The 26393-nt window shown below is 42.8% G+C and overlaps 1 protein-coding gene across 2 annotated transcripts in view; it reads right to left on the minus strand.

Moving 5' to 3' along the window:
* METTL9 (methyltransferase like 9) overlaps positions 1–26393 on the minus strand; it is a 68723-nt gene that overhangs the window by 38221 nt on the left and 4109 nt on the right. For both annotated transcript variants that reach the window (XM_006753621.2, XM_006753620.2), the window contains exons 2-4: positions 13832–14022; positions 6181–6390; positions 2795–2979 (exon numbers count right to left, since the gene is read on the minus strand). In XM_006753621.2, coding sequence (XP_006753684.1) covers positions 2795–2979; positions 6181–6390; positions 13832–14022 — 586 coding nt within the window. The remainder of the gene's footprint in view (positions 1–2794; positions 2980–6180; positions 6391–13831; positions 14023–26393) is intronic.

Below are 26393 nucleotides of genomic sequence, written 5' to 3' on the forward strand. Positions count from 1 at the left end.
TATATATATAAAAGCCAAGCGGCTGGAACAACCAGAGCAACCAGTGACTATGACATGCACTGCGGCTGGCCAACCAGCCCGATATGGGCCCCAATCAGCGCCTCCCCCCCCAGCCAGCCCGGCCTCCGATCGGCCCCCAACACCCCAATCAGGGTGGGGCCAGCCAGCCAACCACCTGCGGCCCCTCCCCCCAGGTGGCCCAGCCTGATGGGCCCCAACGGGGCCGGCCGGCTGGACCCCACCCGTGCACAAATTTGTGCACTAGGAATCTAGTAGTTAATAATACTGCATAGTATATATGAGACTTGCTAAGAGAGTGGGTCCTAAGTGTTCTTATTCACACATACGAAATGTAACTATATGAGGAGGTGGATAATCACTTACACAATATACATATATTAAATCATCACATTGTGTACCTTATATATAATTTTTAAACTTTATTTTCATTGTTGACACTATTACGAATGTCCTCATTTGTCCACCTTTGCCCACCTCTACCCAGCCCTCATCCGCCCTCCCTCTGGCCATCACCACACTGTTGTCTGTGAAATATATACAATTTTTATTTATCAACTATACCTCAATAAAGCTGGGGAAAGTTTAAAAATAAAAAATATAATAGAAGAAAAATTCCTATTTAAAATATCACACACACACACGATTAGAAAACTTTGTATTACTACAGAACATAAAGAACTGACCAGCCCTGGCCGGTTTGGCTTGTTTTAGTCCTTACTGGAAACCGCCCTCCCTCTCAATATTTAGTGTCAGAAGCACAAGGAAGTAAAACTCATGGTCAAACTGGTATTTCTTCCCCTGTGCTTCCACCTCCCCTATGCCAGGAAGTTGTACTCAAGTTCTGTCAAGTGGTTGCCCAGCAGGACCCAGGAAGCCAGGCTTACACCTGATGACTGTGACTGCGGCAGAGTCACCCCGGGGACACTCACTGTACAGCATACGTGTACGATACAGGGGCACTCGCGCCTACAGCGGCTTTTTCTTTACCATGACAAATGGTTCAACAACAGGTATGTAAAAATAAACATGGGGTAGGGAACATCTGTCTGTTCTCTTTCCCACCCTCCATTTTGTCTATCATCAACACAAATCTAAAACCATTTGGTAAGCCCAAACCGATTTGGCGCAATGGATAAAGCGTCGGCCTGCTGACTCAAGGGCCCCCAGGTTTGATTCCGGTCAAGGGCATGTACCTTGGTTGTGGGCACATTCCCAGTAGGGAGTGTGCAGGAGGCAGCTGATGGATGTTTCTCTCTCATCGATGTTTCTAACTCTCTATCCCTCTCCCTTCCTCTCTGTAAAAAAATCAATAAAATATATTTTTAAAATAAATAAATAAATAAAAATAAAACCATTTGGTAAATGTTAAGACAAGCATTAAATATGAACAGAGTCAAACCTGAAGGGGGAAATAAAGACAGGAAATGAAGGAGCAGGTGAGCAGCAACACAGATCCACAGATCTTCACAGACATTCACTCACCACGATGCTTACAAAATAATGGGTTTCTTTATAATGTCTGCAAGCTCTTAGAGTTTTAACCCGGCTGAGTAGGCAGTAAACTTTTTTTAAAAAAAACCTAAAGATGTAAAAATATTAACATGTATTACTTATATAATAAACTAGAGGCCCGGTGCATGAATTCGTGCACGGGTGGGGTCCTCGGCCTGGCCAGCTATCAGGGTCGGCCAGCTACCAGGGCCGGCCGGCTGCGGGAGGTTGACTGTGGGAGCGCACTGACCACCAGGGGGCAGCTCCTGCCTGAGCGTCTGCCCCCTGATGGTCAGTGCGCGTCATACTGACCGGTCAACCGGTCGTTTGGTCAACCAGTCATAAAAGTCACTTAGGCCAGTATACAGATAATTTTATATTACTGTACATTAACTTACAAAAATGCAAAAGAGAGTCTTAAAGTCATAACTTTCAACATGACCTGAAACGCAAACCACACTAGCTGAAACTGAGTCAGTGTGAACTGCAGCCACTAGCCACAGCGCATCTGAATGAACAGAACCAAACCACTTCTTCTCATCTACTCTCCCTTCAGCAGTGCTGAAGAGCAGACCACACAATGGAAAAACCAAACGTTACACAAAGAAATGATACAAGCTGGAACACAGAAAGGGAAAAACAGGTGATAGCATTTATCATTTTTAGAGTCTAGGACAAGAAATTTAAAATACAAAATTGCTACAACATTCTGCAAGTATATACAGGTAGATTCAAAGGCATGATTTATAGCTTGATTCAGCTTATAAGCTACTATATGGTGCAAGCTCCATTTAAAAGCAGAAAATATGGGCCCACAGTAGGCTTCCCATCTGGAGTGGGCAGACATGACTGAGCACTAATTATTACCACTGCAAAGGGACTAGAGTTCTATGACAGCCACATCAATCCCTGGCCGGTGGCCAAGTGGTTAGATCACCGGCCCCATGCACCATAGGGTCATGGGTTCAATTCCCAGTCAAGGGCATGTACTTGGGTTGTAGGTTCGACACCTGGCTCCGGCTGGGGCACATGCAGGAGGCAACCGATCAATGTATCTCTCTCCCGTAGATGTTTCTCTCCCCCCCATCCTGACTCCCTCCCTTCCACTCTCTCTAAAAATCAATGGGAAAAAGTATTCTCGAGTGAGGATTAACAACAAAACAAAAAATCCACATCGAGATGAACATTCATCAAGGAGGTATTTTCCAGGCCAGTCCAAGAAACAGAATCACAAGCACCAATAACCACCTATGCTGGGAAAGAACGGCCTGACCACACTCACCGTTTTCCACATAGGGATGGAAGGGCAAGACCAGGGCAAGGATGACCCTGCCTCTAGTTGGCTCCAAGACACTTCTGATATCTTTTAACAAAGTCAGGGGCTGATCACAGCGGTCCAGCAAATTCAAGCAGCTGATGACATCATACTGGAACCCTGTATTCTGCCATTCATTTATACCGAGCACTCTGGAAAAATCAGAAAGAACTGGATTGATACAAAACTCCCTTACAGATACCTTTAAAAATAATTGAGATGCCAGTAAAGGCTCTAACTTTGTCTTCTAATTCAAAGTGAATTCAAAATCTTCATTTATAACCTATATTTGCAGAAATAAAAGGGCCAGGGCAAGAGAAAAATAGCTACCATATTTTTTTTAATTTAGCATTTCACCTATTTCCAAATCTCAAAACATATGAAATTTTCAAGAGCTAATCATATATTTACTAAGTATGACAATATGATGATAAAAGTGATTATAAAACTAAAGCACCAAATCCTGAACATCAGTTAATGAAGAAAGAGTCCTACTTTCTACATTTACTGGTATTTAATCATAAAATACATATTTATGGTTTCTATTCCTAGTGTCCCTCCTATTTTTTTTAAAAAAAATGTTTTTTATTGTTGATAGTATTACAGATGTCTCCCATTCCCCCCTTATCCCTTTGTCCCAGTTACTACCCCCACCCAGGTCTTCACCCCCTCCTAATTTTAAGAAAGGCTGGGGATGGTACAGATAATTCCCATTTTCAACCTATGATCTATTGAGCATATCTGTTCCCAGAAGAGAGATACTATGCCATACTTTAAGATTTTCACATCTAAATACCTTTACAGAAGAGAAAGCACAGGACAACCCATTAAAGCCGTGACTCACGCAGAGCACAGTCCACACACTACTCCAGCCCTCAATCTCTCCCTCTGTCCTGTCCTCTTTTTCTCAAACAACACTCCTAGTGCTTTACAATGTTTATCCATCGAAAGGGGGAGATCTTATATCAAGAGTCTTTTTCAGCCACACCATCATGGCATTTTATATCTTCTTCACTCTACTTGGTTATAGCAATCAGAATGTGGTAGGCACTGCCTGTTAGAACAGACAGGAAAAGGATCCCCAGCCCTCGCCGGGTGGCTCAGTTGGTTGGAGCGTCATCCCATACACCAAAGGTTGCAGGTTCAACTCCCGGTCAGGGCACATACATAGGTCCAATCTCCCCTATTGGAGCATGTGCGGAGGCAACCAATCGATGTTTCTCTCTCTGTCTTTCTCTAAGGATCAATGACATGGCCACGGGTGAGGATTTAAGAAAAAGGAGTCTGGTAAACAAGTCTTTATAATGCTGAGCAGATAGAGCAGAGATAACCTAGAAAATTCTAAACATATCTTGAGGGCTGCTTGGCAAAAACTCACTTTGCTTCCCACACTCACTTTCAAAACACAGATTTTTTAAAAATGGGCAGAGAGTCAGATTAGGAATTCAGCATGACTTAAGCTACTTTTATAACAAAGGTCAGACATTGGAAATGGTAAGTTAATTTCTAACTGAAGGAATATGGTTTAATTAATAGACCCAGGAGGATTTATCGGAGACAGATAGCTGGAGCTAAGGGAGGTCTTACAAGTCAGTCCTGTGACATCCCTACGGAGGATGACAAGGACTTGGATGCTGGAGCTGGGAGGAAGGTCAATCTCCGTGACCTCTAATTCAACTTCTAAGGCCCAGTTGTGCCGGATCATATACACACGTGCTCCCTCCTTCCATGAAAAATCCCATTAGATATCTGTTTGCAGTAACTTCCCTTCCACCCTTTCTTCGTGGTCTCCTAGGCTAAATATCTCTGTGTTTTGCCAGTGTTCTAAGAGCTGTTTTGTCTTGCTCCAGGACCTACACTGACACACTGTATAAGCAAAAACTTAGGTGGATAGAAAAGTGAGTATGTAATTCTTTCTCCTTTCTAAGGCGAAGCCCAGCTTCTCTTAGGTTCCCCCCACTTCCCACCTCCCAATTCTAAACTCAGCCCCCTTTTCTCCCACTCAACAGAACCCATACTGAGCAAAGAAGAACCTTCTTCCTAAGTCTCTCAAGCAATGGATGGTCTGAAAACCAAGATTTGACACTTCATACTCATTAGGATGGCTATTGAAAGAGGGAATGAATAAAACTAAAAAAAAGGGGAGGGAGAGGAAGGAAGGGAGGGAGAGGAAGGAAGGGAGGGAGGGAAAGAAAGAAAAGTATTGGCGAAGATGTAGAGAAACTGAAACTCTTGTACACTGCTATAAAATGGTGTAGCTGCTATGGGAAAAGTTTCCTTAGAAAGTTAAACAGCAGCTGGTGTTGCTCAGTAGTTGAGCATTGACCGATGAACCAGGAGATCAGAGTTCGATTCCCAGTCAGAGCACATGTTGGGGTTGCAGGCTCAATCCCAGGTTGGTTGGGGCGCATGCGGGAGGCAACCAATCAATGTTTCTCTCTTACATGGATTTTTTTTCTCTCTCTCTCTTCCTCCCTCCCTCTCTCTCTCCCTCCCTCCCTTCCTCTCCCTTCCTCTCTGTAAAAATCAGTAAAAACATGTCTTTCTTAAAAAAGTTAAACACAGAATTACCATATGGCCCAACAATTCCACTGGGTATATACACAAAAGAAGTGAAAGCAGGGACTCTAACAGGTATGTGTACACCCAGGTTCACAGCAGCATTACTCACAACCGCTAAAAGGCAGGAACAGCCAAGTGGCCATGACAGATGAAGGGATGCAAAAGGAGAGATTTCTGACACCCGCTACAACATGGATGAACTCTGAAGGTACTATTTTAAGTGAAATAAGCCAGTCACAAAAGAACAAATACAGTAGGATTCCTTTTATTTGAGGTACCTAGAATAGTCAAATTTCTAGAGACAGAAAGTAAAATAGTGGTTGCCAAGGGATGGGGAGAAGTGGGGACTTAAGTGTTTAATGGGCATGAGCCAGCTTGAGAAAATGAAAAGTTCTGGATGGTTACACAACAATGTGAATGTGCTTAACACCACTGAACTATACACCCAGGAATGAATAGAACAGTAAATTCTACGTTATATATTTTTACAATAAATTTTTTTTTCACTAAAATATTTCAGAATGTCAGATTCTAACCAGGGAATGAGCCCCTACATCTGACCTCTCTCCAGACTGGCTCCTACCTGCTCTCTCCCGCCCAGTAGTCCCAACTCTGCCAAGGAAAGAGGACTTCTCTCTCAAGTCCACTTCACTGTAATGTGCAAAGTTGTTCTTTTTAGTTTCTAATCATGGAAAATTGTTTCTGATTCATATCCTTTAAATAATATGCTGTCAAGAAGAAATACACCTAAAATCAAGAAAACTAGCCCAAATCATGTCTAAAAGTTATACCTGTATTTTTTCTTCTGAAGCTGCCATATCATCGTTTCAGACAGCTCAGTGGCATAAATTTCTTCAAAATGCGGGCTCATGATTTTTGTGACTTCTCCATCTCCAGCACCTAAGTCGAGAAGTCTATGGGTTTTCCAGTCAGGGTTAATTCGAAGCAGTCTCTGAAACTGGTCTGGGGAAAACACAAACATTGAGCCTCTTCCGAGCAACCTGGAAAAGAAAGGACAGCATGGAAGAGTCAACACAAGGTAAGCACTGCCCATACACATACACACACACAGCGGCCATGGGGACTCAGCACCAACAGCTCTTTGAACTTACAAAATGTTTAGTTTTATATGATTATGTGATTAAAACACATGTAATATTTTATATGATTTATATCATGGTTAAAAAACAATGTTAGTAAAATAAGGAAATACCTCCAGGTAGCATCATTTGTCTTTGAGGTTGCAAATAACAACCCAAAAGGAGTGGGGCAAGGAGAGGAATAAAAGATGAAAGGGAGGCCCTAGCTGGTTTGGCTCAGTGGGTAGAGCGTCCACCTGCAGGCTGAAGGGTCCCAGGTTCGATTCCGGTCAAGGGCACATGCCTGGGTTGCGGGCTCGATCCCCAGTAGGGGACATGCAAGAGGCAGCCAATCAATGATTCTCTCATCATTGATGTTATCTCTCTCTCCCTCTCGCTTCCTCTCTAAAATCAATAAAAATATCTTTAAAAAAAAAAAAGATGGAAAGGGAAAAGAATGAGAGGGGAAGGAAAGAGAAGAGAAAAATGACTAAGAAAAGATGAATGTGAAAAATTTATGTCAAAATAGGAAAGAGATGGAAGGAGTAACCATAAACATGTTTATCAGGTTAAAAAGATGGCAGACCAACAGAAACAGGCCACAGCACTAGCCAACAATACGAAGCAGAAACACCAAATATGAAAAAGAAGCCTTTATGAAACTAAAATAGTAAGAAAAAATAGTTGTAGTATGATTTATTTTTAAGACAAAAGAGAAAAAGAGTGGTCCTTGTGATATCAGTTAATTTGCATTAAGAAAGTAGATTCATACTCGTGTCAATTTATATACAATTGGTGGGGCCTATTATTTCTAAGGATCCTAAAGAAACACTCAAAATCACAGGAATTCCTTTGGAAAATAGACTGAGGCGTTAAGGGGAAACAACGAATCCTGAAAAGAAGGCACAGCTCACGCCAGGCCTCCTAGAAGCCTCGTGGAAATAACAACTCAAATCAGAACCGGTTTTCTGGCTCTCAAATCATGGCTGGTCTAGTGCAGGGACCTCACACTTTACATGAATTGGAACCCATAGACAGTGCACAACGATCCAGGAGCCAGCTGGAGCACGATGTGGGCACCCCAAGGGCCTTTCTGTACAGTCAACAGCTCCGGAGCCACTTCCGCCTCGGCCCTGGGAGCCAGTCTGAAAGCCACCGGGCTAAGAGACAGCAGGAACTCTGCCCTGCACTGGCACTTTCTGGAAATGCCATGAGGCACAAGACGTTTGTTATACGTACAGGGACTGGAAAGATGCAGGCAACTTGGTGCTCCTGGTAAGACCAGTTTCAGGAAAAAATATTACCTGTGGAGTGCATATAACAAACTCCCCCTCCCATTTTCCTACTAGAGCCCATAGGAGAGTTTAACCAAATCTAATATTGTTTGACCAATAAATCTCCCGCCCCACAGAAATGTTAAAAAATGAGGTGGGGGGTCAGAAAGGAAACACGATGCGGCTCACAAAAACTGCTGACTAGAGAAAACAGTATCCGGGAAAGACACATTGTTTTTAAATTTAAAGTTTCATTTTATTTTTCCATTGACTTTGAGAGTGAGAGAAAGAGATGTAAGAGAGAAACATTGATCAGTTGCCTCCTCTAGATGACCGGACCAGGGAATCAAACCCACAAACTAGGAATGTGCCCTGTCTGGGAATAGAACCTTTTGGTGTATGGGACAATACTCCAGCCAAATGAGCCACCCAGCCAGGGCAAGACAAGTTGTTTTTACTATTTTTTCTTTCTTTGTTTTCTTAATCTTTATTACTGAAAGTATTGCATAGGTCCCTCTTTCTCCCCCATTAACCTCTTCCAGCCCGCTCCTGTCCGCCCCCAAACCATCACTATCCCATTACCTGTGTCCACAGGTTAAGCATATACGCATACAAGTTCACTGGTTGATCTCTTCCCAACCACCCTCCCCTACCATCCCTCTGAGGTTCAACAGTCTGTTCATGCTTCTATGTCTCTGGATCTATTTTTGTTCATCAGCTTATTTGGTTCATTAGATTCCACATATGAGTGAGATCATGTGATACTTATCTTTCTCTGACTGGTTTATTTCGCTTAGCATAATGCTCTCCAGGTCAATCCATGCTGTTGCAAATGGTAAGAGTTCTTTCTTTTTTATAGCCACATAGTATTCCATTGTGTGGATGTGCCACAGTTTTTTAATCCACTCATCTGCTGATGGGCACTTACGCTGTTTCTAAATCTTAGCTATTGTAAATTGTGCTGCTATGAACATAGGGGTGCATATGTCCTTTCTGATTGGTGTTTCAGGTTTCTTAGGATATATTCCCAGAAGTGGGATTACTTGATCAAATGGGAGTTCCACTTTTACTTTTTTGAGGAAACGCCATACTGTTTTCCGTAATGGCTGCACCAGTCTACATTCCCACCAGCAGTGCACTAGAGTTCCCTTTTATCCACAACCTTGCCAATACTTGCAGTTTGTTGATGGTAACCATTCTGACAAATGTTAGGTGATACCTCATTGTCATTTTGATTTGCATCTCTGGGATGATTAGTGACTTGGAGCATTTTTAAATATGTCTCTTGGCTTTCTGCATTCCACTTTGAAGAAGTATCTATTTAGGTCCTTTGCCCATTTTTTAATTGGATTGTTTATCTTCCTTTTGTTCGGTGGTATGAGTTCCCTATATATTTTGGAGATTAACTCCTTATCGGATGTATCATTGGCAAATATGTTCTCCCATGTAGTGGCCTCTCTTGTTATTTTGTTGATGAGTTCTTTCGCTGTGCAGAAGCTTGTTATTCCGATGTAGTCCCATTTATTTTCTCCTTAGTTTCCATTGTCCTAGGAGGTGTATCGGTAAACATATTGCTATGAAAAATGTCTGAGATTTTGGTGCCTATGGTTTCTTCTAGGACTGTCATGGTTTCATATCTTACATTTCAGTCTTTTATTCATTTTGAGTTTGCTTTTGTGTAGGGTGTAAGTTGGTGGTCTAGTTCCATTTTTTTGCATGGACCTGTCCAATTTTCCCAACACCATTTAGTGAAGAGACTGTCTCTGCATCATTGTATGCGCATGCCTCCTTTGTCAAATATTAATAGAGCAGTGTCTTGATCAATTTCTGGATTCTCTGTTCTGTTCCATTGATCTATCTGGCTGTTCTTGTGCCAGTACCAGGCTATTTTGAGCACAGTGGCTTTGTAGTATAACTTGATATCTGATATTGTGATTCCTGCAACTTTGTTCTTCTTTCTCAAGATTCCTGCAGCTATTCAGGGTCTTCTTGAGTTCCATATAAATTTTTGGAGTGTTTGTTGTAGGTCTGTGAAATATGCCATTGGTATTTTAATGGGGACTGAATTGAGTCTGTAGATTGCTTTGGGTAATATGGACATTTTAATGATGTTGATTCTACCAATCCATGAACATGGTATATTCTTCCACTTGTTTGTATCTTTCACCATCTCTTTTTTGAACATCTTGTAGTTTTCAGAGTACAGGTCTTATACCTCCTTGGTTAAGTTGATTACTAAGTATTGAATTTTTTTGTTGCAATGGTAAAGGGGATTATTTTCTTAGTTTCTCTTTCTGAGAGTTCATTATTGGTATATAAAAATGTTATGGATTCTGGGATGTTAATTTTGTATCCTGCTACATTCCTGAATTCATATATTCAATCTAGCAGTTTTCTGATGGAGTCTTTAGGGTTTTCTACGTATAATATCATGTCATCTGTGAATAATGAGAGTTTTACTTCCTTCTTTCCAATTTGAATGTCTTTTATTTCTTCTTCTAAGACAAGTTGTTTTTCTACCCTGTCTTCTAAATCATTGATCCTATCCTCAGCTTCCCCCAATCTGCTGTGTATCCTTACAATGTGTTCTTTACTTATGCTATGTCATTCTTTATTTCCGTTTTTATAGTTATTATATCTTTTCTCATACTGTTGAGCATCTTTACCATCATTATCTGAACTCTACTAGTATATAGATAAATTTCTTATCTCCATTTCATCTATCTCTTCTTCTGAAGAATTCTCTGTTCTCTGATTCGGGGGTTGTTGTTTTGTCTCCTCATTTTGGCTGCCTGTTTGGGTTTGTGGCTATGTATTAGGTAGATCTGCCATGCCTCTCAATCTTTAGTGCAGGATAGTGTCAAATGCTGTTTCTGACTAATTAGATCAGACAAAGACTCAACGCCTCCAGAGATCGCCTCTGCCTGCAGACTGATTGGATTCAGTCTTGAGTATCCCTCAGGCCAATGTCCACACATGTGACAAGAGTTTTTCCAACAGGGTGGGAAAATTGCTTCTACCTGGAGGCTAATTGTTATTCTCAGTCTCTTAATGGATCTCAGAAACTCCACACTGTGGGGCAAGGTGTTTTCCAATAGGGTGGGTCAACTGTCTTCCCAAGCAAAACCGCCTGGATAGCAAATGTCTGCCCGAGAAAGATAACCTTCACAGCGTGAGAGAATGACTCCGCCCAGGAAACCAAGGTGTCTGCCTTCTAATCCCAAAGCCCCCAACCCTGGCTTCTGCTCACATAGCTACAGTCCAGTCTTCCCTCCCTCTGCCAGAGCACACGGAATTTTGTGTGTAGGTCCTTTAAGAAGGTGCCTGCATTTCCAGTCATCTTTCCTGGCAGATAGTAACCCTGCTACTTTTCACGGCCAGATGTGATGTGGGCACTTTCTCAGTTCTAGAGCTCTCTGCTGAGGGTCCCAACTTGGGGATTAGATCCCAAAGCTCTCAGTGGCCAAGCCCCCACAGCTGAGGTACCTTTCCAAAGCTTCAGCTGCTGTCTCTGTAAGCCTGTCCAGCCCTTTCATGCCTCCGCCCTTCCTACCAGCCTCTATGTGGTCTCCACATTCCCGCCTTGGTTATCAGGGTTCTCTCCAGCTAGTCTTCAGTTGATTATTCAGAATGTTTTCTTTTTTATTTTAGTTGTAATTCCAGTTCAGTCCTGGGAGCATGTCTGTGTAGCATCCACTTACTCTGCTGCCATTTTTCTACACCATTTTATCTAAGACAAGTTGTTTTTAATCGTCAATTGTTCACATGTTCTAGTGGGAAAACAGGCTGCAAAGAGCAAACCTGAGAAAAGGAACTGAAATAGCTACACAAAGTTTCACTCAGGAACCTGTCAGAGAAAGGAGGTTGCCGAGGTCGCGGCAGCAGGGCTAGGGCTACAAGTGGCCTGGGGTAGTGCTGACTTGCAAAGGACCAAAAATCAATTGCAAAATAGTTCTTTGGCTTAAATGTTTCCAGTTATAAAACAACATGGCTCCATCTCCTTAGGATGCAGCAAACCTTAACAGATAATCATAAAATTCTAGAGCTTGAGGTCATCTGAGGTCAGAGCTCAGGAGGTCATCTCACTGGTCTACATCTAAAAAAAGGCACCAGAGAGAGAAGCACTGCCCTACTTCCAAAGATCATGACCAACTGAGGCTCCACAAAAAGATTAAAACTATGAAAAAGAAATCAAAATTCATTGAGCCCAGTGTTTCTCAACCAAGACAAACTTTGCCCTCCAAGGGTCATTGGGAGAAGGGAGTGGACAAGATCAAACTTCCTGCAATGTGTGGGACAGTCCCACACAATGAAGAATTATCCCACTTAAAATGTCGAGACACTGACCTAGCTCAACCCCGGTTTCAGCAAATACATGCCATGGAGAGGTCTGGCTCTCTAATTTGCCTTTAATCCCCAAAGTTAGTGATGTCCATGTGATTTTTTTTTAAGTGTTGAATAAGCATCCTAGGTTCTTTGGTCACAATCTAAGTCCCTTTTAGACTCCAGAATCTGCAGAGGAGGTGTGCCTCCTTATAAACATCTTCCTTATAAAATCAACACCAACACAGCCACCAAGTCTCTCCTTAACTGGCCTTCCCCTTCCATTACAAAGGAAGGCTGATAAGCATCTCATCTTAATTCAAGAAGGTGCCACAGTAATTGTTTCTGAGAGAGATACCCACTCACAGTAACAATCTAGCACTACAACGGATGGAAGTATCAAGGGACTAAAAGTAAGCTTTCAGCTGAGAATAAGGACACAGGGCAAGAGTGGTTTTTGTTTTGAGTAGGGAGGGGATGAGGGTTAAGAAGAAGGCTAAGAGCTGTAAATAAGGGAAGCGAAAAAGGATTTATTAACTGCACTCCCTCACTTTGACCAAACCGTGAAGTTCCACATGCAGGGAATTTTAAGCAGAGTCCAATGGGGTAGAGATAGGGGGAAGTAGCTCAGAGTTTTAAATTTCCCCAAATTACATGCAAAATGTTGAATTTAAGGACAATGAAAAGAGGATTCCTACCTTTTATAGCTTTCAAAGAGGTACAGGGCCCCAAAAAGGTTAAAAATCACTACTATAGTGACTTATCTGCTTTTCAATGAAAAGATAAATGGAATAGAACAGAAATTCAATGAAGCCAATTTGAGAAACAAAATGTCAGACCGCGCTGTAGAAATTCAACTACCAATACAAAAATAACAACTGTTTGCTGAAGCAAACTTAGCCAATTGCACATAAGCGATGAAGAAAACCAAGTAAGAAATCTTGAGAAATGACTCAAGGTGCCTAAAAACATATTTAAGGACCAGATGATAGACTGGGGATGCAGACGTTCAGTAGAAGCTGGCTCCAAACCTCGGTGGGGAAAAAACAACCATAAAAAACCAGTGGCTTTACATGGTCCCACAGGCTTTTCTCCTTGGCATTCTGGATTCTTGGGCGTTGGGATGTTTGAAAATGTGGCCAAGAAAGGATAGAAAACATTCCTAAGCTTTTTCCATAAATTTAAACGAGAGAACCACTCTAGGAATAGAGAATTCCATAATAAGTTTACAAAAGTCTGCTGAGCCTAGACGTTACGTAAGAACAGATACAGGACCGTTCACTTGAAAGAAGCCATCACCCATGGGTTGGGGTGACTCAGATGACCCCAAAAACTTGCTCCTGGGACATGTGCTTAAGGCCAAGATCTGACTCCTCAGCCCTTCCATGGCAAGGGGTTGGGGTCAAGTATTGTGCTACCCCCGCTTCATCAGCAGCAACAACATCACCCATTAGAAATGCAGAATCTCAGGCCCCACCCAAGACCTACTGACTGATTTTGCATTTTAACCAGATCCCAGGTGATTCCTGCGCACATCAAAGTTGGGAACCAGTGCTCTCAGTACTTCCCAGTGGAGAAACGCAGACGAAGACAAATGAGACTGTCTATCAAGTTGTGGTGAACTTGAAAAACAAGGTTGAGACACTGGATCTAGTGCCAAGGATTTTGACTCACTGCTGAGGTGGTCAACAACCTGAACAAGATCTCTTTTCCTTTTCTTTTTCTTAAACATAAGGGTAAAGAAAAACCATCCGAGATTCACTTACCCATTGATAGATGTTCTAGACATAAACAGACTAAAAACAGATGACACAAAGGAGTGGTACAGCTGGATAAACAGCCAGCCAGATTTCTCAATGCTGTTGTTTAAGAAGATCTGCGTTCCTTGATCGAGGTAACTCTGAACAAACAGAGCCTGGAGTGATTCGCATAATTTCTCTCTGTTGCACTCGTACCACTAAAAAAAAAAAAAGAAGAAGAAAATGAAAACACACAACTGTACCCTCTGGACTCTGAGATTAGGGAAAACTCTGCTGGCCTCCCCTGCACTGGGATGCAGTGCAGAAGCCATAACCAGCTCTGGGAGCCTTGTTCTCAGGTAAGAGAGCAGTCACCTGAAGCAATGATTTAACTCATTTAACTCAAAACCACCAACAAATCAATGGCAGAATAAGCAGCAACATTTAACCGTCTAGAGACCAGATTATGCTGCCTTTTCTTCCTGTGGACTACATACACTCAAGTAAAATATTGAGTGTGCTTTACCAGATCATAAGACATTCTTATAGACAGGGCAAGATGTGCTTGGGAAAGATTATGAACTTACTCAAGCCCACACTGTGATCAATAAGAAGACAAAGTAATCACGTGCTAAGAATCAGATTTCCAGGAATATACTTTTCAGGAAAAAATTCAAGAATTTTAACTGTGTCTGAAATTTAATCTTCCACAATAAGTGTTTCCCTTTGCATTTAGCATTCGTGAACCAGAGAAGGGGGAACAGACAGGCTCTGCCATCCTTTTTTTTTTTTTTTTTATTGATTTCAGGGGAGAGAAGGGAAAGTGAGAGAGGGAGGGAGAGAGAAACATCAAATGTGAGAGCAAAACATTGATTGCCTGCTGCCTCCTACATGCCCCTTACCAGGGATCGAGCCTCTGACTGGGAACCCAAATCGGCAACCACAGGACAATGCCCACCCAACACTGGCCATGGCTGGCTCTGCCATTTTTGTATGATCTCAGACAACATACTTAATCTCTGAGCCTCTATTCATTCATCTGCAGACTAGAAATGTTACTAGTATCTGTCCTCATACTGAGGGGATTTAATAAGGTAATGCAGACAAAATCTCAGTCTAGGACTAGACCACACAGAAGAATTCTGAGTAATAATAGCAATGAGATTCCTCTAATGGCCTGATAAATAACAGTAAGCCCATTAAGTACAATGACACAACCCATTACTATTAATCCATTATGTGCTAAAAAAGAAAATCCATTGTTTTCTAATAAGGAGCCAAAAATAATGTATTTCCCCTAACAAATATGACTATTTACCAGCTGTAGATGTTCCATAACTGTTTGCACAGTTGGTGGACCAATTTTATAGTTATACTAATCTTGCTAAATATTGAATGACCTCTTAGGTAGGTATAAACCAATACAAACAAGCAAATAGCCACAAAAGTTTCAAAGACTACCTAATCTTTTTACAAATCCTGTACCCTGAACTGGATAACCCAAATCTTTCCAACAGTTGACTGATTTGTGTTAATTTGCCACTTAAACACTGTTATCAAGACTGCTTGCACTTGAAGATGAGTTTTGTTTTTATCACTCTATATGACAAACTCTGAAGCTACTTACATTCACTTTTTTCCTTGGTCTAAAATGTTCATCTTTAATCACTAACTAGTTCTTAATATTCACTGTGCCTTAAGGGATGCCCAGTGCAGGTCATAAACTGTTTTCTTTTACCCTCATGGCCTCCTGATGCACATTCTGAACTCTGTAACACTAATGCCACTCTGACATTTATTTATTTACTAGAGGCCCGGTGCACAGAATTTGTGCACGGGTGGGGTGGCGCCCTGTCACTATAGCAGTCTGGTCCACATCAGCCTAATTGCCCCTAACTGCTCTCCCCTGCCGGCCTGATCACCCCTAACTGCCTCTGCCTTGGCCCTGCCACCATGGCTCTGCCCAGAAGGATGTCCAGAAAGATGTCCGGAAGATGTCCAGTCTAATTAGCATATTACCCTTTTATTAGTATAGATTGTTCTCTGAAATGACTAATCAAGATGAAAGCCATCTCCTTGGTAATAGGCAATCAGGTACATTCTATTAATGTTGATAAGAAATCCTTCAGATAAAACTGTAGGACATGATAACCATTCCTTGCATCCACTTATAAATGGAAAACTAGAACAATAGACTCTGACTTCCAGAACTAAGCAAGAAGTAGCACTATTAACTGCAAATGCCAAAAGGAAAACTCCTTTTAACAGTTCTCAATTCATCAACATTAGCACATATGGCTAAACCTTTACTGCTACATGCATCTTTCAGAAAAGAAACTGCTTATTGAACAAAATGTGCTGCAGAAGGAGTAAAGCTCTCTCTTTAAAGACGAGGGTTGAAGTGCTTGTCCCTCCAGACCCTTTACAGCATTCTCACGCTCACCCATTCATGACCCACAAGTTGTGATTCACCCATACAAGAACATAAACACACACACACACACACACACACACACACACACACACACACACTAGAGGCCTGGAGGGGGGTCCCTCAGCCCAGCCTGCACTCTCTCCAATTCAGGACCCCTCTGGGGATGTCCAATTGCCGGTTTAGGCCTGATACCACAAGACATTCCTCTTGCATTCCAGGACCGCTGGCTCCTAAACACTCACCTGCCTGCCTGCCTGCCTGCCTGATGCCCCTAACAGCTCCCCTGCCTGCTTGATCGCCCCTAACCGCCTCTCCCTGCCAGCCTGGTCGCCCCCAACTGCCCTCCCCTGAAGGCCTTGTTGCTCCAACTGTCCTCCCCGGCTGGCCTGGTCACCCCCAACTGCCCATCCGCACCAGCCTCACAAGGAGGCGCCCCGCCTCCCATCTGCATCTCAAGAGCCACTGCTCAGGGGCCAGGGGGAGGGCCTGAGAGGTGCTCCAGCACCTCCTGCTGATCAGTCGTTACAGCGTGAGGGCATGATGACCATTTACATATTAGCCTTTTATTATTATAGATATATAATTCAACCATAACAAGAAAGGAAATACCAATTCATACAACATGGATGAACTTCGAAAACATTATGCTAAGTAAAATAATCCAGTCACAATAATCCAGTCATAAAAGTTATATGATTTCATTTACTGGAATTATCAGGAATAGGCAAATCCCAAGACAGAAAGTAGATTGTATCACATGATCTCACTCATATGTGGAATCTAATAAACAAAATAAACTCATGAACAAAATAGATCCAGAGACATATAAGCATGGAACAGGCTCTTGAATCTCAGAGGGAAGGCGGGGGTAGGAGCGTGGGAGAAAGGGATAAACCTAAGAACTTGTATGCATATATGCATAACCCATGGACACACAATAGGGTGGTGAAAGCCTGAAGTGGGCTAGAACTAGTCAAAGGGGATAAATGTAATACTTTCAACAACAAAGATTAAAAAGAAAATAGATTGTGAGTGCCAAGGGCTGTGGGAGGGGCCGTGGAGAGTGCCTGCTAATGGGCAGGGGGTTTCTTTTTGGAGCGATGGAAATATTCTGACATTAGAGAGTGGTGATGGCTGCACAACATCGTGAATGTACAGCACTAAAAAGCACATAATTGTATATTTTAAAAGGATGGATCTATGGTATATGAAGTATATCTCAATAAAGCTGTTATTAAAAATACACATATAGCCCTAACTGGTTTGGCTCAGTGGATAGAGCATCAGCCTGTGGACTGAAGGGTCCCAGGTTTGATTCCAGTCAAGGGCATGTACCTTGGTTGCGGACACATCCCCAGGAGGGGGTGTGCAAGAGGCAGCTGATTGATGTTTCTCTCTCATCGATGTTTCTCTCTCATCGATGTTTCTAACTCCCTATCCCCCTCCCTTCCTCTCTGTAAAAAATCAATAAAATATATTCTTTAAAAAATACACATATAGACATCTAGATTTTTATTTCCAGAAATTAAAAGTATTCTGAAATTTGAAGTGATCAAGCAAACTTCTTTAAAAATGCAAAATTTTGATCCAAATCTGATGATGTCACTTCCCAGAAGTCTTGGGATAAATCAAAAAGCTCAATCTGGCTTAGGAAGCTCTACATGGTAAGTCCATTCTGCCACAGCCTCCCCTCAGGACAGCCCCTGTCACCCCATTGACACCTGGGAGGCTCCTCTCCCTGCTGTCTCACAGGGCATCTGCTCTGATCCCTACATTTCTCACAACCCCTACTCCCTCCCACTTCACCTGGTTTATTTGACTCATGCCTAAATATTTCTTCAACTATGTTTCTTTTGAACTTCTATACTAGGTTGGGAACCCCATTCTAACACCCTCTCCTCAGTAACACGACCACTGAACTAAAAAACTACATACTTGCATGCTCAGTGTCAACCATCCCAGATAGACAAGAAAGTTTCATAAAATCGGGACAATGAGTGACTTCAGTGCCTGGCACAGATACAGAGGAATCATAAATATCCATCACATGAATTACTGTTCAACATCACAGGCAGTCCAACAGATAGAAAGTGGACTTTCTAGCAAAATCCTGGAGGGAACCTAAAGACCAGCAGCTGTCGTTGGGCTTCTGTCGACTCCTAAAGCTCCAAGGGTTTTGCAAGGCCTTGCTTACACCCAGTTCTGCAAGGACACTGGCTGAGCATCTACCTTGTACCAGGCACCCAGCCAAGCACTTCACATTTCACTCTCCACCTCCTGGCTTCTGTGTAGGGCAGCTGGGCCTGAGCAGCTCCCACCGGCTCATGTTCCTGGTCAAGGTGCATGCTTTATAAGGAGTTTCTTTCATAGAAGCTTCCCTTCACCGCCACCCAGTTTGCCTGCTTGAGACTCACTTTCAGAGAAGAAAAGCAGGACTATTCGGCCTAATTAAATTGGACTGGATGAGCTTAGAGAACAAGCAGTCTCATCTACACAGTGACTAAGTTATTACAGGACAGGGTTTCTCAACTCAACACTCCTGGCATCTGGGCCGGATAACTCTTGCCACCAGCTGTCCTGGCACTGCAGGGTGTTTAGCAGCAGCCCTCCTTGTGACAGCCAAAATGTCCCAGGCACTGCCACATGTCCCGAGGAGGCAGAATCCCCACTGCTTACAATCCCCACATGGGTTTCCACAGGAACTGTCATCGTTCTGACTTTCCAGTAGCGTTTCCCAACTACCTAAGCTTAACAGTGGTCTCGGGAACTTGCGCTCCAGCGGGGGAGTCAGAAACCAAAAGAGACAAGTAGTGGGGCTATGATCGTGGCCAGGCTTCAATGAGTGGCCCCTTGCCCTTAAGTCGAGAAAAATCATGGTGGGAGCCCCTGCAACCTTTGGCAGTCCCCCTGGAGTTCCGCCTGAGACAACCCAGCTTCAATGAAAAGCTGTAATGAGCTCGCAGCACGTGGTGACCTGTCTGCAGATTCCTGTGCACTTTCAAGCCGGTGAGTCCTTTGAATGTGTGCTCCTCAAAGACCACAAAGACAAAGGTGCGCAGATCAGAACAAAGATTATGCCTGTTAACGTTTCACGCTGGAAGGACCGTGTGCCAGGCTGGACTCCCCATCTGGGGACACCCACAGTATCTGAAAAAGCCTCGTCTTGGCATCTTCCTTTAAGCTCACTCCAACTCTCTTCAGTCTAAATAAGTAAGTAAATCTTTTACCAAATAACAAACTCCAATCAACACAGAGTTATGCTAGGTGGTCATCTGCTGATGCCAGGTATCAAGTGGGTGGGATGTGATAAATAAACATAACGTCTTCTAAAATGACAGCAACTAGCAGTGTCCTCCCTACTTGCAGCAAGACTTCAAAGACTCTAAAAATTAGCCAAACAATGAACAGCCAAATCAGGTACATGACATAGCTCTGGATGTATTGACAGTAAAAATCAAAATAATGAAGTACTGCCTGCTGAATCACTCCTTCAAAGTGTAGAAATGCAATTTTCCTATAAAACTATATTTGCTTATCAGAGGGATAGTTAAAAAATTTTCTGAAATTATTTTTTGGAGTTCCTCAACTGGTCAAACATGAGCTATATAATACAATGGTCTTTTATTCCGAAATATAAAAGATTTGAGCACATTAGAACTAGAAAATTCTTTTTAAAAAACAACTTCCTGATTTTTGGTAATGTGGTATAATAAAAAATAAGTACTTAGTCTTTATCCCTGGTTCCAGGCAGAGCCCCTAAAACTCTTGAGTGCTAAGAGCAACTTCTGAAAGCTAATGAGATGGAGTGTGGAACTTTCAGCCCAGCCCCCAACCTCCAGAAAGGGGCAGGGGCTAGAGACTGAGTTCAATCACCAAAGGCCAATGACTTAAATCACACCTAATTATGAAACTTCCACTAATGTCCCAACAACAGGGTTTGGGAACTTGTGCTGCTGAACACCCTGGTGAGCTGGGAGGGTGGTGTGCAGGGGGCAGGCGTGGACTCTGCCCTCCCAGCCCTGCTGTCTCCTGTTTGGCTGTTCCTGAGTTGTACCCTTTTAATAAACTAGTAAACATAAGTAAAGTTTTTCCTTAAACTCCATGGGAGTCTTTCTAGCAAATTACCTAACCTGGGGGACCCCAGAATTTGTACTTGAGTGGACCGTGACGGTGGGCAGCACCCCAGGTGAGGGCAATCTGTGAGGGGACGCGAGCTCCAGTCACTAATGTCAGAACAGGCAGGGCTCGCCTGCAGGACATCCCATTGATGTCAGAGAACTGGAGAATTGGTCGGTGACAGAAAAAAAGACACCACAGCTAAGAATGTTCCCCGACATTACACCGGATGAAGGCCAGCACCCAGACCAGCTGTCCCTCCCTGTTTAACAAACTGCAAACACTGCAGCTGGTATCTCTGCAAAACTTCCCCATCCACCCAGAGGGCCACAGAAGTCAGGCCATTTCCTATTGAGAAGGCAGCCTGTTTCCCAGGTTTCCCAGGCGGGGCATCATGGAACAGACCAGGGCGCAGCACCCAACTCCATCATCTGCGCAACTGTGCTCTTGAGCAAGTCTGTAAAGTAGGGGTGTGCCACCTACCTCCCTGAGTGGTCAGGAGGATTAGAGGGGATAATGCACGTAAAGTGCCCGGTACACAACAGAAGGCAGCAACTAGATTTCCTTCCCTTTCCTGTCCAAGGCCTGAAAAATCCGGTCAGAGGAGAAATGAAGTTCAAGGGGATGCCTCAAATCACAGTCATTGGTCTGGGCATGTAGCCATTCTCAAAGCAGTAAGTAACCAAAGACCTGAGGTATTCAAAGCCACTAAAAACCATCAGGAAGGCTCCACTGATGGGGTCCTTGAACACAACATCTTTTCTACTACAAGGATAGCCAGGTCAAGTCCAATGACATTGACCTTGACAATTAAGGACTCAAAAATCACATTCTACATTTTTGCAATATAAACCAGTGCACACATTTCATCATTGACACCGTCGTGCATCTAAACACAGCACAGGCAGCCCTTGGCCGGTGTGGCTCAGGTGATTGGGCGTTGTCCCGTGCACCAAGCGGTCACTGGTTTGATTCCCCTTCAAAGTACATGCCCAGGTTTCGAGTTCATTCCCCTGGCAAGCTGTGTACAGGGGACAATTGATAGGTGTTTTTTTCTCACATTGATGTTTCTCTCTCTCTCTCTCTCTCTCTCTCTCTCTCTCTCTCTCTTTCTCTCTCTCTATCTATCTATCTATCTATCTTCCTCTCTCTGTAAAATCAATAAAACCATAATAAAATAAATAAACACAGCACAGGCATAAACAGTCAAACATTCATTATATTTTACTAATGCTACAAACCAACCCAAGGCACCCACACATTCTTTCAGAGGAACAATTTACACTGATTAGATTAAGCGGCTTCAGCTTTGCTTTCATAAATAATTGTCAATTATTCATTTCAGATAGTCACTGTTAGTATTTTATAATCCTCAGATGTGAACAAAACTTCTCGGTCTAAAGAACAGTCTTTTGCTGGAAGCTTCCATCCTTGTTTAACTCACAACCTTCAGCTAGTGTTTTGGGGGCAGTACCTACACAGAGTTGGCTTTGCAGGTCTCCTAGGGCATTTTATATGCCCTTTATGGCCCTTGGTATATGCAGCAGGAGAGAAATCCCGGTGTTCCAGGAAACTGAAGCAAACACTTGTTTAGGGTTTCAGCACAGGTTATTGGGAAGGAAATAACCTCTTTTCAAAATCTCTTTGGTGTTCAGCTGAAAGGCCTCCAGGCTCTAGAAGTCAGCACAGGGGACAGGGGTCCGCCAGCGTCGCTCTGCTGGCTGGTGACTGCCCTGAGCATTACCTTGTGCTGACTTCAGTCCACCTCCCCCGGTTAATGGAGAGCTAGGTTTCGGACTCTGTCCTTTAGCACAACCTCTGACCTCTGGCTGTGATGTCCAAGTATTTTTCCATTTAGGAAAAAACCCCCAATCATACCAATTCTATCTTGAATCCATCATCACTTGCATAGCAAAGTTCTGAGCTTATATAAAGGTGAAAACATAAAGTAAGTCAAATGTACACATACTTGCAATTTTAGGTTACACCCTAATAATTGCAGATATTGAATGTTGTCTGTGCTTGTAAAAAACCATACAGCATGTCATCTGGAGAAATTCTCTTGGCTTTGGCTCTGGGAGTTCTATAATAATTCTCTTTTCATGCCATCAATTAAGAAGCTATTGAGCCCTAGCTGGTTTGGCTCCATGGATAGACCGTCAGCCTGCAGACTAAGGATCCCAGGTTCGATTCTGGTCAAGGGCACATGCTGGGGTTGTGGGCTTGATCCCCTGTGGAGGGCATGCAGAAGGCAGCCAAATCAATAATTCTTTCTCATCATTAATGTTTCTATCTCTCTTCCTCTCCCTGCCTCTCTGAAATTATATATATATGCTATTGAATGACTGTTATTTCCAGGAACCTAGTTGGTGGGGGCGTAAAGGTCCTTTCAAGTGTCAATGGGTCTATAATATTTTCATTAACTTCAAGTACCAGATGCCATACATAGAAAAGATCAGATCCCAAGTTTCTGTTGTCATTTGCTTTTAAAGCCCCAAGTCTGCCAATACAGAAAAGTGATATAACTATTTTTTCCCCAATTAGTCAATCTATCTGCCTTGCAACCTGTAATTAAGATTGTTCTGATTAAGGAAGCTGAAATTTTTCTCTGGGAAAACTCTCTTTTCTGTAAAGGACCAAACAGTAAATATTTTAAACTTGCAGGTCACAAAGCAGCAACTAGTACTCTGCTGTTGCAGACTGCAAGCGCTCGCAGACAAGAGGTAAATAAATGTGGCGGCTCTGTTCCCACAAACCTTACTTGTGGACACTGAAATGTGAATTTCATATAAGAAATTTTCATGTTATAAAATATTGTCTTTTTTGCAACCACTTACAAATATAATTTGCTTCACAGGCTGTACAAAAAAGTAAGTGAGCCTAGTTTGGCCCACAAGCCATAGCCTTGCTCTGAGGTAAGTCAGTCCTTGCTTCTCGCTTGTCCAAAGCGAAACATAATCTCGGTTTTGAAGCAAGCACACCAAACCAAGTTACTAAAATGGTGCTGCTACTGTCGTTTCAGAGCTGCTTTGGCTCATCTCTTTCTCTAATAACTAAATAGCAACTGCTAATGACTAAACATTGCCCAAGTGTCCAAGTAGTAGAGGATTCTTTTAACCATAGACTCCTCCATCATAATTTCTTAACCATAAGGAAAATGGTCTAAATATGGTCCAATTAAATCCATAACCCTACTTGCGTGCAACTCCAAAATAATCAGATGTGAGTGGCTATGGAACCCACACACACAAATGAACATCAGAAGACCTGGTGTAAAACTATTAATTTGAAGGGGGTAAAAAACACTAGTAAAGTTACTTCACAAGCAACACAGTTTATAAAGTAAATCCAAGATCCTGGAATATGGGGGACTTGGGGGAGAGGGGGGTAAGTTTACAGTTGTTTATGTGGAAAATAATACAATAAATAATAATACAAAAATAAACTTTCATGTACTCACAACTATAAACCCAATTTTGCCTATTGCACTTTACCTCACTGTGGTTTCTATACCCACGTTTCTTTTGCTCATTTTAAGCTTATTCATGGACATTTTCATAATGTAGCTGTATAATTTCAAAATAATGTCAAGATTGATTACTCTAAGGAAAAGAGGTAATCTCCCCCTAAATATACAGAAGGCACCAGATCAAGTCTTCACCTTGGAGAAATTAGCTGCCAAACTGTAAGTGGAACTGGTTAAAACAAACACATACACGCGCACTAACACACATGCACAGGTGAGCATCTGCGAAGCATAACGACATAAATGAAGTATCTGAAACCAACATTCGTTTTCCTTAGAACCTGACACATTAAACAGCATGGAAGGACCTGGGGAGTAGTATGCTGAGTGAAATAAGCCAGTCGGAGAAAGACAAATATCACATGATCTCACCTACATGTGGAATCCAATGAACAAAATAAACTCACAAACAAAATAGGTCAGAGATATAGACTCATGGGACTGACAGATCTCAGAGGCAAGGAGGGTGGAGGTGGGGGAGCAGAAAGAAATTAACCAAAAAACGTATATGCACAGCCCTTGGACACAGATAATAATGCAGTGGAGGACTGAGGTGGGGCCAGGGCCAGGTGGAGGGGGGCAAAGGAGGAAAAATGGGGAACATCTGTAATACTGTCAACAAAAATTTTTAAAAAAATTTTTTAAAGGTACACCACTAAAAAGGCTATGTTCTGAGGCTATATCTACAGCTATAATTCTACCCAGATTCCATAAAAAATCAAAGAACTCAAAACAACAATGAGGTACCATCTCACACCTGTCAGACTGGCTATCATCAACAAATCCACAAACGACAAGTGCTGGAGAGGATGTGAAGAAAAAGGAACACTTGTGCACTGCTGGTGGGAATGCAGACTGGTGCAGTCATTATGGAAGACAGTATGGAGTTTCCTCAAAAAACTAAAAATGGAACTCCCATCTGACCCAGTGCTCCCACTTCTAGGAATATATACCAAGAAATCTGAAACACCAATTAGTAAGGATATATGCACCCCTATGTTCATAGCAGCACAATTTACAATAGCTAAGATTTGGAAACAGCCTGAGTACCCACCAGCAGATGAGTGGATTAGAAAACTGTGGTACATCTGCACAATGGAATAGATCAACCAAAGGACTTGTATGCATGCATAGAAGCATAACCAATGGACATAAGACACTGGAGGGTAGGGGAGGCCAAGGGATTGTTAAGGGCGGGAAAAAAAAGGAGACATATGTAATACTCTTTGTAATACTTTAAGCAATAAAACAATTTAAAAAAACAATAAAAAAATATCAAAGAACTGAAACAGGTTTTTGTTTTTTAAAATCCATCCGATTTTATGAGCTCTGAAGGCATCAAGCATGCTGTAGAGGCAGCAGGACAAGCGTTAGAACAAACACCTGCAGCTGAGAGACTCGCTCACCCATACACGCATTTCATCAGAAATACGCTGCCTTTTTGCCCTAGTCAGACAGTATTTCAACCAGCTGCTGAAAACGACATTTCTAATTCATCATTTTACACCATGATCTGTGTTCCAGATGGAGATGGGACATTTTGGTAAGTTTACATTATCACTACAGGACGCCAGAGTTATCTAAAATTGACTAGCTATGTGAGTCATTAATTCACAGCAAAGAATGTGGTTTTACAACTTGTCACCTACTAGCTTTATGTTCACTCCTAACAATACCATAGGAGTTATTACCTAACAAATTGCAATAGCTGTGGGATTACCTCCCCCCAAAATATGGAAATATATTATTTCCTTTAAAAGTAGAAAAAGGGCCATTATAACTATTTGTTAATTAAGAACTAAATGCTATTTTTCTAAATGAATTGTTTTACCTCCTTAGATAATTCTTTACTTTCATTAAAATGCATGAAATCGACCTGAGTGTAAACTCGCTGCACCCCTGGCATAATAAGAAACACAACAGAGGAAAATGAGAAATCTGTGAAAATGATGTGACACAAAATGGGGAGTAATCGTTTCTGCTTTCCGGAGTGGAAAGCTAGCTAGACAAGCCCACACCCTGGCGGAGTTCAAAAGCCTGTTTTTGATGAATGCAAACTGCAAATGACATCGCGGTCAAACAGGAGCTCACCCCTGACTCTGAGCTGACCTGCACCGACTTCTGCAAGTGGCACCAACGAAGCTAATAAAGAGGACGCCGCCGCCCGGCCCGGCCCGGCCCGGCCCGCTGCAGGCACAACTCTCAGACACCCACCCAGGTCTGGGGGAACCCTGCCCGACAGCCGGCACCCGCGGCCTCACGCCTTCCCGCTCAGACATCGGAATTCGGACACGTCGCTTGGGTGGGAGGAAGGCTGGGGGGCGGGCGCGAGGGCCGTCAAACACACGTTTGAGCGCTTCGGGCAAATGTCACCGGGTCAGCCCACCCCGGGGAGCTGCGGGGCTGGCGACACACGGTGACAACCCTCCACGGCCCTTTGTACGATCGGAGGTTCACCCGACAGAGAGGGGCGCCTGCGGGGTACGGAGTGTCCCGGGCGTGGCTGCTGCTCC

Source organism: Myotis davidii, unplaced genomic scaffold, assembly GCF_000327345.1.
Source record: "Myotis davidii unplaced genomic scaffold, ASM32734v1 scaffold150, whole genome shotgun sequence".
NCBI classification, from domain to species: domain Eukaryota; kingdom Metazoa; phylum Chordata; class Mammalia; order Chiroptera; family Vespertilionidae; genus Myotis; species Myotis davidii.